This window comes from Bubalus kerabau, chromosome 2, assembly GCF_029407905.1.
Source record: "Bubalus kerabau isolate K-KA32 ecotype Philippines breed swamp buffalo chromosome 2, PCC_UOA_SB_1v2, whole genome shotgun sequence".
NCBI lineage: Eukaryota > Metazoa > Chordata > Mammalia > Artiodactyla > Bovidae > Bubalus > Bubalus kerabau.
In genome coordinates this window covers 199645786-199658723 of record NC_073625.1, presented here as the reverse complement: position 1 = coordinate 199658723, position 12938 = coordinate 199645786, and the positions used below count along the sequence as shown (strand labels likewise).

The following is a 12938-nucleotide window of genomic DNA, read 5'->3' as shown; positions in this document are numbered from 1 at the left end:
TGTGTGCATTGTGTGTGTGGTGTGTGTGCGGTGTGGTATATTTGTGTGTGTATGTGTGGCCGCTCTGGTTGGATGCAATGACTTGATTTTTGCTCAGATGTAGTTTAACTCCCACAAGAGGCTCTGCAACCCCCTGAGCAGTGCGTGGTCACGGGCCCTGGGTCTGCCCTGGAGGTGAAGTGACTGTGCTTCTTGAGTGATGCTCATGGAGGCGATTTGTCCAGAGGAGACTGAAACAAAACAAACGCTCAAACCCCATGCCAACGGCACAGACCAGGGCAGGGGGGAGGGAGACCCCACGATGATATAGACCCAGGGCCGAGGCGAAGGGGAAACCCCACGACGGCAGAGACCATGGGGGAGACCCCATGACGGCGCAGACCCGGGGCGAGGGGGAGGGTGACCCATGACGGCACAGACCTGGGGGGGGAGGGAGACCCCACGACAGCACAGACCTGGGGTGAGGGGGGAGACCCCACGACGGCACAGACCCGGGCGGCAGGGAGGGAGACCCCACGATGACACAGACCTGGGCAGGGGGTACACCCCACACTGGCAGTTGGACCCCAGGCTCTTGCAGCATCTTTGAGCTGGAGTATGCCCCCCCTTCCGCTTTGTTGGGTTGGTGGCTGGGTGGTGCCTCCCCATCCCTGAGATGAGGCGGCCCCAGCCCTGACCTGACCTTTCTCCCCAGGGTGTGGAGGTGCAGACAGACTACGTGCCCCTGCTGAACTCACTGGCTGCCTACGGCTGGCAGCTCACCTGTGTGCTGCCGACTCCCGTCGTCAGGACAACCAGGTACCAATAACCAGCTTACCTTACCGAAGCTTGCACCGTCCTGACCAGCTCTTCGTGTGCGTGACTTGTGGAATCCTGTTGGCATCAGCTCTCCACCCGAGGAACGGCAGGCCCAGGATCTCAGAAAACCACCCCTGCCCCGAGCACCTGCTCCCCACACGGGCAGCTCAGCCAGTGACTTGCCGCCCAGCCTGTCACCGGGCGGAGGGGGCCCAGTTCTCTCATCTGCGAAAGAAACTCGGCACCTAGAGTGTGCCCCAGGCCGAGCGGCCACGTCGTGCACAGTCTCATCTAGTCGTCAGAGCATCCCGGGAGGCAGGATTTTTTGTTTTGGGGATTTATCCCAGTCTTACCAACCCTGAAAGGCCTTCTGTCTGTCTTCTGGGCTTGCTGTCAAACTAGTCCTCCTAATTACCTGTGAGGTGGTAAGCATAGATATCGTGCCCATTTTATAGATGAAGAAACTGAGGCTCAGGGACACTCTGTCACAAACCCGAGGACACACAGCCAGCAGGAGCCTCAGCCTGGGCCCAGGTCCTCACTGGCCACCCATCCCAGGCCAACCAGCTCCCCACCCCAAGCCTCATCCCCAAAGACAGACTTGGAAGAGCCCCCCACCCCCGGTCCGGTGTTCACCGAGGCCACTTTGTTGTCATTTGGCCAAGATGCCAGCTGTCATTTCACACCACGGGAAGGGGGGTTTTCAGACATGAAGCTGCCTTTCAGGGGTGCCCACTTCTGTTGGGCCCGTGAGACAGCCCCCCAGAAGCAAAGGTGTGTGCTGTGGGGGGCTTCATGGCCTCTGACCTCTCCATCTTGGGCAGCCCCCTTCCTTCCCTGGGCGGCTGGCCTGGCTGAATTTGGAGGTGGTGGCCCCCATGTGAGGTCCAGGCCCCCCGCCCCCGGGTGTAAGAGGACTCATCCTCCACTCCCGTGTGTGTTGCAGGGAGGGGACCGTGTCCACCAAGCAGGTCGTCTTTCTCCAGAGGCCGTGTCTACCTCAGAAGGTCAAGAAGAAGGAATCGAAGGTGAGCGACCTTGCCGCCCTCCTGGGCTTAGCTCCGCGGAGCCCCGGGGACCCCTGAGCCCCCTCAGCAAAATGAGCCACGTCACCTGCAGGTGGGGGCGCTGGGGGCCGTGTGGCCGGCCCCCTCCTGCAAGGGTGCTTGGGCAGGCAGGGTTTGCGTTCCCGAGGCTGAAGGGGGGGGCGCTGGGAGGCGGCTGCAGCCTGGGCAGGGGGCCCACGCCCCGTTCCTCTGCATCTTCATCTCCATGCGAGCTGGCCGGAGCTCGGGCCCGTGCCCCATCCCTGGAGCCGTGGGAGGTTTGGAGATCCTGGCAGAGAGAACCTGCCAGAACGCCTTCCCCGAAGGGCCCGCCCCGCAGGGCTGAGCGGCCGCGGCTGGTGTGGACGCAGGGCAGCGCCCCTGCGGAGCGAGTCCTCGGGCCAGGCCGTGCCCCACCCTCCCGGGACGTCACCCGAACCCTCCTGGGAGCGCAATCGCCCTGAGACTGGGGGTGTACCCCATGCTTCCCTGAGGCGGAGCCCAGGCCCTCCGCAGTGGCCGCACACCCCAGGCTTTGCCCCCGAGGGTGCTCCTCCCAGGGGACCCGCGGGGCCGGGCGGCCGTGCCCTGGGGCCAGCTCGCTGTCCCTGTGACGGGCACGGCCAGGCCGTGGGGCAGAGCCCGCTGGACGCCCCCACCCTTCCCCTGGTACCGCCCCCCGGGCCTCCTCGCGTGCTGGGGATGGGGGCCGTGAACAGGTTGGGGCCGCCCCTCCGCAGCCAGCACGTCGAGGGGCGGTGCGCGCTGGAAGGAGGGACCCGAGGGGCAGGCCGGGGTTCTGGTGTGCGCTGTGCCGTCGCCGAGGGAAGGGCCGGTGGAAATCTGGGCGGGGGGTTCAGGACGGGGCACAGGGCCATTGTATGAACGTCCGCAGGGACGGTCCGGAGGGCGCGGGCGCGCCTGGCAGTGGGCACTGCCCTCGCCGTGACGTGGGGCGGCGGCCGGAGGGCGTCCTGTACCAGCCCCGGCCCCCGGCCCCACTCCTAAGCCGGTGGTTCCCTGTCCGGCTCCCTGGAGACCCCGGGCGCCCTCAGCTCGCGGCCTGCGGCGCTGACCCCAGCCGCGCCCTCCAGCCCGGGAAGCGCCTTGTTCTCTCTCTGCCCCACCGCGCCCACCTGGTTTCCCACCCACTGCCTCATCTGGAGCCCTGTGTCTCCCCACTTCCTCTTCCGTAGAGAATCTCCTGCACTCCCAGACCTAGATGGCCCCCTCCCTACCCCTGAGTCGCCGAGTCTCCCCTCAGCGCGGCCAGCCTCAGCCTCTCCTCCCCTGTGGCTGCTGGTGACCCCGCACCCTTCCGCACCGGGAGGGCCGGCCCTTTGTGGGCCCAGGCTCCCGAGCCCTGGAGCTCACCTGGGGCCTCCGTCTCCTCCCCCCACCGCCAGTCCGTCCTGAAGGCATGTCTAGCTTTAGGTCCTTGACCCTCTGGAACCCCCTCACCCATTATCACCTGCCTGGACTACCCTCATCTCCCAATGACAGGCCTCCCTTTCCAGTGTGTTCTCCACTCAGAACCAAAGGTGATCTTCTACAAGGAGCAAATGGAGTCGTGGCACCCGGCTGCTTATAGCGCTTCTCAAGCTTTGTGTTTTTCAAGATAAAGGTGGGGGCCTTTACCAGGGTCCATATGGGGGGACTTCCCCCACCTCCCGCCCCCCCCCCGGCCCATCTGATGCATCCCAGCCGCCCTGGCCTGCATACTCTCTTGGGTTCCTCACTGCCACAGGGCCTTTGCTTGGGCGGTTCCTGCATCTGGGATGCTTTCTTCCTTTGTATTTTCTCAGGACGGCATTCTTTCTCTTTAGGCCAAGCCAGGCTCTTCTGTGATTCACCGGGAAGAACCATGTTCCTCTCCTCTCTGTTGTTCCTGATTATTTGTGATCAGTAGCTTATCCTCCCCAGTAGAATCGGACAGGAACTCTCTGAGATCACACCCTTTCTGTCCGCACTGCTATATGCCCGGCCCCTGGCTTTCAGTTCAGTTCAGTTCAGGCACTCAATCGTGTCCGACTCTTTGCGACCCCATGAATCACAGCACGCCTCCCTGTCCATCACCAACTCCTGGAGTTTACTCAGACCCATGTCCATCAAGTCGGTGATGCCATCCAACCACCTCATCCTCTGTCGTCCCCTTCTCCTCCTGCCCCCAATCCCTCCCAGGATCAGGGTCTTTTCCAATGAGTCAACTCTTCGCATGAGGTGGCCAAAGTACTGGTGTTTTCAGCTTCAGCATCAGTCCTTCCAAAGAACACCCAGGACTGATCTCCTTTAGAATGGACTGGTTAGATCTCCTTGCAGTCCAAGGGACTCTCAAGAGTCTTCAACACCATAGTTCAAAAGCATCAATTCTTCAGCATTCAGTTTTCTTCACAGTCCAACTCTCACATCCATACATGACTCCTGGAAAAACCATAGCCTTGACTAGACGAACCTTTGTTGGCAAAGTAATGTCTCTGCTTTTGAATATGCTATCTAGGTTGGTCATAACTTTCCTTCCAAGGAGTAAGCATCTTTTAATTTCATGGCTGCAATCACCATCTGCAGTGATTCTGGAGCCCAGAAAAATAAAGTCTGACACTGTGTCCACTGTTTCCCCATCTATTTCCCATGAAGTGATGGGACCAGATGCCATAATCTTAGTTTTCTGAATGTTGAGCTTTAAGCCAACTTTTTCACTCTCCTCTTTCACTTTCATCAAGAGGCTTTTGAGTTCCTCTTCACTTTCTGCAATAAGGGTGGTGTCATCTGCATATCTGAGGTTATTGATATTTCTCCCGGCAATCTTGATTCCAGCTTGTGCTTCTTCCAGCCCAGCGTTTCTCATGATGTACTCTCCATATAAGTTAAATAAGCAGGCTTTGAGTTAGTACTCAGCAAACACTTGTTGAACCAGCGAATGAACAATCAAACCGCTGGGCCCAGGACGTGCGAGGTGTGTGTCGCACTGATGTTTAAGGAAAGAGTGCAAAATTCAGACGTCAGGGATGCAGCATATTTAGTCCTCTTTTAATCAGCCAAGAGGGCAAAATTCTCCAAACAGGACTTTCAGTATTTGAAAGAAACCTCTTTGTTCATCTGTGAGTGTGGCTTTCAGAGCAAATATTAACTTCCTTTGAAGGTAAGAGGTGCTTTCTGCCACCCGGAAGACATCTGTCTTCAGCTAAGCTACCGAAGTGGAGGCAGATACAGGCAGGTTTTAAAATGTGTGAATTCAATCCACGAGCCCTGCTGACTTGGAACTCTGGACATACACACACTGCTGTAAAGAGGACTCTCCCTTCTCTGCACTTATTTCTGGCATGGACGGCTAGTCGGGGTTTTCTCGGTTTCCGCGCTGGCGGCACACCCTCAGCCCACTTGTGCCCTGGCGTGGGAAGGCCCGTCCACCCCGCTGCGCCTGCAGCGGCTGCTCTCTTGTGTTGAGAGACTCGCCTTGGAACCTCTCAGGACGTGCTGCGTCCTCCAGCCTGGCAGCCTGCCTCTGGGTGTGGATGCCCCCAACCTCTGCTCAGAGCTGCCCCACAGCAAGCTCTCCCGCCTCGGGGTCTGAAATACACACCACCCACCCTTGGACAGCACGGAGGTTAATCCAAGTGTAAATCAGAGTGAGCTTCCCATATCCGAGGTTCCCTGAATCCAAGGATGGAAGCAACCACTGACCTCGCAGTACTGGTTTTTACTGCTTCAAGCCACCTGCGTCTCAGGGGACCCAAGTGGTCCGGGGGGCCAATCGTCCTTCTGTTGTTCCTTCAAGACTGTGACTGTCCCGAGTACAGCAGTAAGGGGACCTGCGGGTGAGGCTGGAGGAGGAGGCCCTCCCGCGGATGCCGGGCTGGGGCTGATGGGGCACGTGGAGGGGTTGGGGGAGGCTGTTTCCCACAGTGAACTGGTGGTGGTGGTCTTAGCTGTGTGTTCTCACGCTGTGACCCATGAACCTGCCGAATTGGCATCACCAGGGAGCTTGTGTGAAGTGCCAGCCTCTGTCCCCTCCCCAGGCCCCCTGATCAGAAACCCCAGGACAGGGTGGGGGCCCTGTGGCTGAAGGCGTTCCCCCAGGTGGTCCTGAACGCCCGCCAAGTCTGACAGCCAGTGTCTCAGCTGAGTAGTTTAGGGCCCCTTTCCAGGTTCACCGTGTGTATCTCCATTCAAATTTTATCATTATTGATTTTTTAAAAATAGGCCTGTCAGGGTCTGTTCAATGTAGATGTGTTTTTTTTAATCAGACACACCGAAGGGTCTTTCACGGCAGTTAAATCTCTACTTCCATTAGCTGACCAGTTGGTTTCATGCATCAAGCCTTCATCTAGCAGATTCTGTCCTGAGGTCACGACATCTGAAAGCTGAGGCACGCACGGGCGGGCTGAGCTATTCCAAAGGCGCGTGGCGTCTCCCCTGGCTTCCTTCCAGAATGTGAGTCTGAAACCTTTTACCCACCAAGAAGGAGCAGACGGAAGATTAGTGTAGAGTCGGAGAAACCTGTGTTTGAATTTCAGCTCTGCTGTTTTCTAGCTGTGTGACCTTGGGAGAGTTACGTCACCTCTCGGAACCAGTACACGCTCATCATAAAATGGTGCCAGCAGTTCCTAGTGAGAGCACTGCTCCGGGAATTCAGGGGAAGGGAAACCTTGTCTCAGCGTGGGACACTCAGAACATTTAGCTTTTAGATTCTAGAGACCCTGAGTTTCAGCCACGGCTACTTCCCTGCTTCGTGAGAGTGCTCCTTGCAAAGGAGAGGGGGAAAGGGGAGGACTCCAGGCGCAGCCTCCGGGCGACTAGGCTGCGGCCCCCAGCTGTGGTGGGCTGGGGACCCCCAGGAGCTTGGGGAGTCGGTGACATCACCACCCTCCATCTAAGGACAGAGAGAATGGTGCCGTCCTTGAAGGCGTTTGGCTTGGCAGAGTTTTCCGAAGGACAGAAAAACACGGGTCAGAGTCATTCCCATTCAGCTCGGTGTGGACAGCCCCAAATCCCCCTCTGCCCAGCAGCCCAGGTGGGGCCTGGAGAGAGTGAGCGGAGCGCCCCCCGCAGGCCCGGCCTGGCCGTGTCCTCGGTCGTGTTGTATCAGGAGGGCGGTGCAGCGTGATCCTCTGCGGGAATCCGGATGCCGCCGACGTTCGGGGAACCATGCGTCTGCTGTTCATTTAGCAAGAGCAGCCTTTTCAAGGACAAGGGGTTCGCACTGAGACTCGCCAGGGTCTGCCACAGCTAAGAGATCCTGCGTGCCGTGGCAGAGACCCAGCACAGCCAGATAAATGCATGAATAATTTAAGAAGAGCCAGGGTCCGGGGTGGACTCTGGCCCAGGGGGATGAGCACGGTCAGGTGCACCAGCCACCTGCAGGGGACACTGGGAGTGGGCCAGCGGGCCCCCCGCACCCCACTGCGGGTGAGTGGGCCCCCAACTCACCATCTACTGCGGGGTGAATGGGTCCCCAACCCACCACCCACTGCAGGCTGAGTGGGTCCCTCAGGTGACTCACCCCACCCCGGGGCTGTGCACCCAGTCCAGGGGGCGAGGGCAGCTCTTCTGGAGATTACTCCCTTGCCGGAGGACAGACAGCTACCAAATGCCAGAACCGGGGCCTGGCGGGTCTTAGCCACCACACCACCTGTGGTACTGTGTCGCGTTATTTGGGGCCTTTCAGCCTAAACAGTCTCACCAGTTTTGTTTTGTTTTGACAAAAATACAATTTCCCCCAACATCTCTCAGAGCGGACTGGCTCTCAGCTCTGTGTATAGGCCAGCTTAACTGGCCTTTTTGTAAAACCATGCAGAAAGAAGAGACTCTGACTATTTGGAGACACCCATTAAAAAAAACTCCTCCGTGTGGCCTGGAAGTAAAACGCAGCCGCAGCAGCACATGAGGCAGCAGTAGTGAACGATGACCGCTGGTACCCAGGAGCCGTGCAGGGTCAGTCCGTGCTGAGGTCAGAGGTCCTGGTCCCGCATGGTGGTCGTGGGGCCCCAAGATGCCTGCTGCAGTCTCGGCTGAAGTGGGCACCTTCGGGGTGGGATCTGGGGGACCACTCCACCTGCAGAGGGGGTCCATTGTTGAAAGCTCGTGGCTTGGGTAGGAAAAGCTCAAACTACTCTCCAACCTGAGGGCAGTCTGTCAGTCACTGTATGAGAGAAACCCCAAAAAGGAGTGTCTAGGGGAAACCCAGCCAATATCGTCGGGGAACTTGGTTGGGATTTGCAGGGCAGGCAGGTGGGGAGGACAGGATAAATATTAAATCCTAACCTCAGGTCTTCCCTGGTGGCTCAGATGGTAAAGAATCCGTCTGCAATGCAGGAGACCTGGGTTCGATCCCTGAGTCGGGAAGATCCCCTGGCAAAGGCAATGGCAGCCCACTCCAGTCTTCTCGCCTGGAGAATCCCATGGACCGAGGAGTCTGGCGGGCTACAGTCCATGGAGTTGCAGACACGACTGCGTGCCTAACACATACAACCTCAGCATACACACTTCACTGCTTTTCCTCTTGGTTGATGGAATATCCAGATTTGCTGGTCTTGTTCAAAAGGGGTTCAGTGCACTCATCCCAGGAAGTGTTCCGTCTCAGAGCCCTGAGTGCGTCCAGGCAGGTGTCTTATTTGGGGAAGTAGACTTCTCCCGCTGAGAATGCCACAGAGGTGGCAGATTTTAAAAAATATACACAGCACGTTTTTGCTTCTTCCTGGCAAAGCACCCAGATATATCTGCGACGTGGTAGAGCCTTAGGAAATGGTTTTCCCTGGATGGTACAGCCTCCAGCGTGTAGCCTCATCGGAAGTCACTCAGACGGAAGGCTGCCTTCTCTTTCGGTCGCAGAAGGGCTTAGCTCCAAGTCCGTATTTGGTGACACCAGTGTGCTGCGACTCATGTGGAAAGAAATGAAGCGAAAGAAAGACGTGCAACTTCAAGTGGAGCCGCGTGTCCGTGGGTGGGGTGGCCGAGGCCGTCCCCCGGGGTCGAGGCCCCCCGGTTCCCTTCCCTGGAAAACCCGTGTCTCCAGCGGGGCCTCCGGGGCTGGCCCGTCCCCAGGGCCCTGTGGCTGCAGTGCCCGCGGGCATAGCCTGCGGAGAAGACACCGCCCCCACGCCGCCGGCGGAGCTCTGGGGCGCAGGGAAGGCCGCAGTCCCCGCTGAGCCGTTCACAGAGCACGTGCCTCTCCTGTGAACACAGGGACCCACGTCTCCGCCTTCCTTCGCCGCCCCTCACGCCTCGGTGTCTGCCCCAGCTCCTGCGCCCAGATGTATCCCGAGTGCACAGGCTCCCACACTGCCTCCCTCTGGAGCGGCTCCTGATGTCAGCAGGCTCAGCAGGCTCAGCAGGACTTGGACGTTTTCCTCTTTTCTCCCCAGATTAATCTCTCTTTCTGGAGCTCCGCCAGACCTGATGTGGGGATGGGATGCGCCCACGCCTCCTCGCTAAGCCCCAGGGTGTTTTGACTCTTAAAATTAGAGGGCTGGGTTCCCCTGACGCGCAGGGCAGCCAGCTTGGCCGGCGCTGCGTCCTCCCATTCAGCCGTCTCTCAAAAGGGCGCTGAGCATCTTCTCTGTGCCAGGCTCCCTGCTGTATCCCGGGTATGCCAGAGCCGAGGACAGGAGGCGTCCCTGATGCTCTGAACTGACATCCAGCGTCAGTCGCCGTGAACACACCTGGTTTATCATGTGCTAGACGCAGCGCTAAGCCTGTCACGTGGATTGTGGCATCATCGTATGGACGTGCACACCTTCTATGGCAGAGCTTGGCTCACTGCGGCTCTTGGGCCAAAAGGGGCCGGCACAGTGCCTGATTTTGTTGATAAAGTTTTATTGGAACACGGCGAGACCTGTTTATGTATTGTTATCTGGACTGCTTTTGTACTACAATAGCAGAGTCGAAAGGCTGCAACAGAGAACACGTGGCCTGAAAATCCTAAAGTCGTTCTCTGACTCTGCACAGAGTCACCCACCCCGATTTAAGTTAGAGGAACTCCCCCCATCGTATAGATCAGAACGCGGGCCGAGCTGGGTGGACTCTGCATGGGGTGGCCCCCCTCCACGGCGTCCCTGTGACCCCGTCCTCGTCCAGCTCTGACACTGACTGTGCCCTTGGTCCTGTCCGCTCCGTGGACTCCCCTGCCCACAGGGGAGCGCAGCCTGGGGCTCCCTGGGAAGCGGCAGCTGGGATGGGTTTGGGTGAGGTTTCAAGGGGAGTACCATGGGAACGCCGGTGGGGAAGGGGGCCGTGGCTGAGGGACGTGCTGGGCTCCTACTCGGCGACTGCAGTGGCCTGGCCAGTGCTGGGGGGACCAGGAGGATGGGCTGTTAACCAGACCCACGTGGCCTGGTCATTGGGCGTAGCTTGCCCTGGAAGGGAGTGAGGGCTTGGGGGGGGGGGTGCTCTCTAGCAGAGGGGGTGCAGCTGGCAGCTGGCACAGCCTGCCAGTCCTTCAGGGGGACCTGAGTGCCCAGGTTCTGACCCGGGTGATACCCTTAGGAAGAGCAGGCCTGTGTGTGCTCACCCCTCCTGGTTCTCCAGATGACAGGATTTCAGCACCTCCCCTCCCAGGCCTTTGGTATGGGGCCCTCTCCCTGGAAATTCACCCCTAGAGTCCACGCCGTGGCAGGAACTGCCAGCTCCCAGTGGGTGCGAGGTTTGGGCTGTGGTTGGGGAATAGCGGGCCTTGTGTGTCTCGCTGCCAGACATGGGTGTGAACGCAGAACACGTGTCCAGGGACGATCCAGGGTCACGGAAGCAGCGTGTATTTATTTCCCATCTCCCCCAATCTCTAGTTTCAGTGGCGATTCTCCCGAGACGAGATGCGTAACAGGCCGACGAGGAAATCCAGAGGGAAATTCTGTGTCAGGGGCAAGCGGGAAGCCGAAGAAAGCGAGAAGAACCCAGAAGACCAGCTTCCCAGAGCGGGAGACGCGGGGGGCCATGTGCCCGGGCGGGAGGACTGGGCAGAGGGCCCCGCGGAGAAGCCGTGTCCGGACGGCCGGCCATGTGTGGAGGGCGAGGCTGTGCAGAACGGCCCCTCGGGCCCTAGCCCGGCCCCGGCGGGGGGCAGTGCAGGGCTCGCCGGCCCCGAGCCTGGAGAGGATGCTGGCGTGGAGGTGGCTCCGGGGCCTGCGGCAGCCGAGCACCCCTGAGCCTCACTGGGCCGGCGGGCTGGGGGCGCGTGCACCCTGACTGTGGCACGTTGCCTTTGGCTTGGCGTGACCCCTCCTGGAGAGCTTAATGAGCCATCCAAGGAGGGCTGGGTCCCCAGCATTGTTGGTTTCTGCACATCCTTTTGAAATGTGTCCTGGGCCCCAGTGCTAGAACCCATGAGGACTGGTTGCTCCTAGACCTCGGGGCTGGGAGTCCAGCCCCGACCCTACGGTTCCTGGGAGGGGCTGGGCCACCCAGGGCCTCCAGGGGGCCCTCAGGCCAAACCCCGGGTCAAGCCTGGCTGCCAGTCAAGGCCGACGTGGTCGCCCCCACCCCCTGCCCCGAGATGGGGAGGTCCAGCCCCCTGCTGTTGGTGCAGCTGCTGGGAGCTTGTAACATGGCCTTGAGCCCTGCCCACTGCTTTTCTCTGTCTGACCCCTGGACCCTGCTTCTTTGGCAAAGAACACGACATTGGGAGGGGAGGTGCCCCACCTCCTGGCTTTTCTCCAAGTGTTCCCATAGATACTGGTGATCTGGAAACGCAGAGGGAATTCTGTGCATGTACCCACTTCTGCAGAATGTCCGCCAAAGTATTCTGTTAGTATTATTGCCAAAAAAAAAAATTTAAGGTTTTGTATTCAGCACATCCTAGGAACACACCTTCTTTCTGTTATTACAGGGCCAGCTGACTGGTGGGGAGCCTCTGTTGTGTGTTATTTTAATCAGTGTGTCCTTGGCCAAGTCGCTTCCCACGTGTGTTATGACGTGTTTATGTCGTCCAGAAAATACTGTGGAGGCTTTAAGTAGATGCAGCTGCAAAGCCTGGAGAGAGAGTGCCAGCCGACGTGACCAGCAGCCTGTCCCTCCTGTTTCTTGTTTAGTTACTTAAAGCAATAAATCACCTACGAGTTCAGTGCATTGCGAGTAGGAGTCTTTCTTCACGTCACACTGAAGAGTCGTAGCCTGGTGTCTGGACACCCGACCCCAGTCCCCGTTCCTGTTTCCTGAGTCCCTTAACTCCTGGCAACCAGCAGGAGGAGCCAGCTGAGCTCGCTCTGCCTTCCTGTCATTTGTACAAAGAAGATGAAAGCGGAATTCAGGGGCCACCAGGTAAGTCAGGGCACCCCCGTGGGTGCCCTGGGTGCCCATCTACTCCCAGGGTGGGGGAGACAGTACCTTTTTAAAACAAAAAGCCCCACATCGATTACTAAGGATGCCTCCAATCTTTTTAAGTAAATTATTCAGTGTGCAAATAATTTATCTGTGTGCAGATACATTTTTATGTTTATTTATCTTCTTATCTGTGTGCAAATTTGCTAAAATAAAACACATTTTAAATCTATTTTAATAGGGGAGAATTAAAAATCCTAACACAGTCACATGGCACATTTTCCTCTTATGAGCAAACTTCCCAGCCTAAACCCCAGAGCTTACGATAAAGGATGAAGACTGTTCAAAGAGAAGATAGTCTTTTTTTCAGTTATACACACACACACGTAATCAGATTCTTTTCTTTTATAGGTTATTACAAAATCCTGAGTAGAGCTCCCTGTGCTATACAGCAGATCCTTGTTGGTTATCTCTTTTACATATAGTGGAGTGTATATGTTAATCCCAAACTCCTAATTTATACTGTTTCATACGTAAGTTCATTTGTATCATTTTTTTTTAAGATTCTACATATAAGCAGTATCATATGATACTTGTTTTTCTCTGGCTTACTTCACTTACTATGCCGATCTCTAGGTCCATCCATGTTGCTGTGAATGGCATTATTTCTTTTTTGGCACTATTCTTTTTATGGCTGAGTAATACTCCATTGTATATATGTACCACATCTTCTTTATCCATTTGTCAGTGGACATTTAGGTTGCTTGTCTTGGCTATTATAAATAGTGCTTCAGTGAACACTTGGGTACATGTATCATTTTGAATTTGGTTTTCTCTGGATATATG

General features: G+C 57.4%; 1 protein-coding gene across 1 annotated transcript in view; it reads left to right on the top strand.

Annotated features, from left to right (window-relative positions):
* Positions 1 to 12247, top strand: part of RFTN1 (raftlin, lipid raft linker 1) — a 231821-nt gene extending 219574 nt beyond the window's left edge. Inside the window, exons 8-10 of the mRNA XM_055570000.1 lie at positions 695 to 798; positions 1745 to 1826; positions 10622 to 12247. Coding sequence (XP_055425975.1) covers positions 695 to 798; positions 1745 to 1826; positions 10622 to 10981 — 546 coding nt within the window. The 3' untranslated portion in view covers positions 10982 to 12247. The remainder of the gene's footprint in view (positions 1 to 694; positions 799 to 1744; positions 1827 to 10621) is intronic.
* Positions 12248 to 12938: the final 691 nt, after the last annotated feature.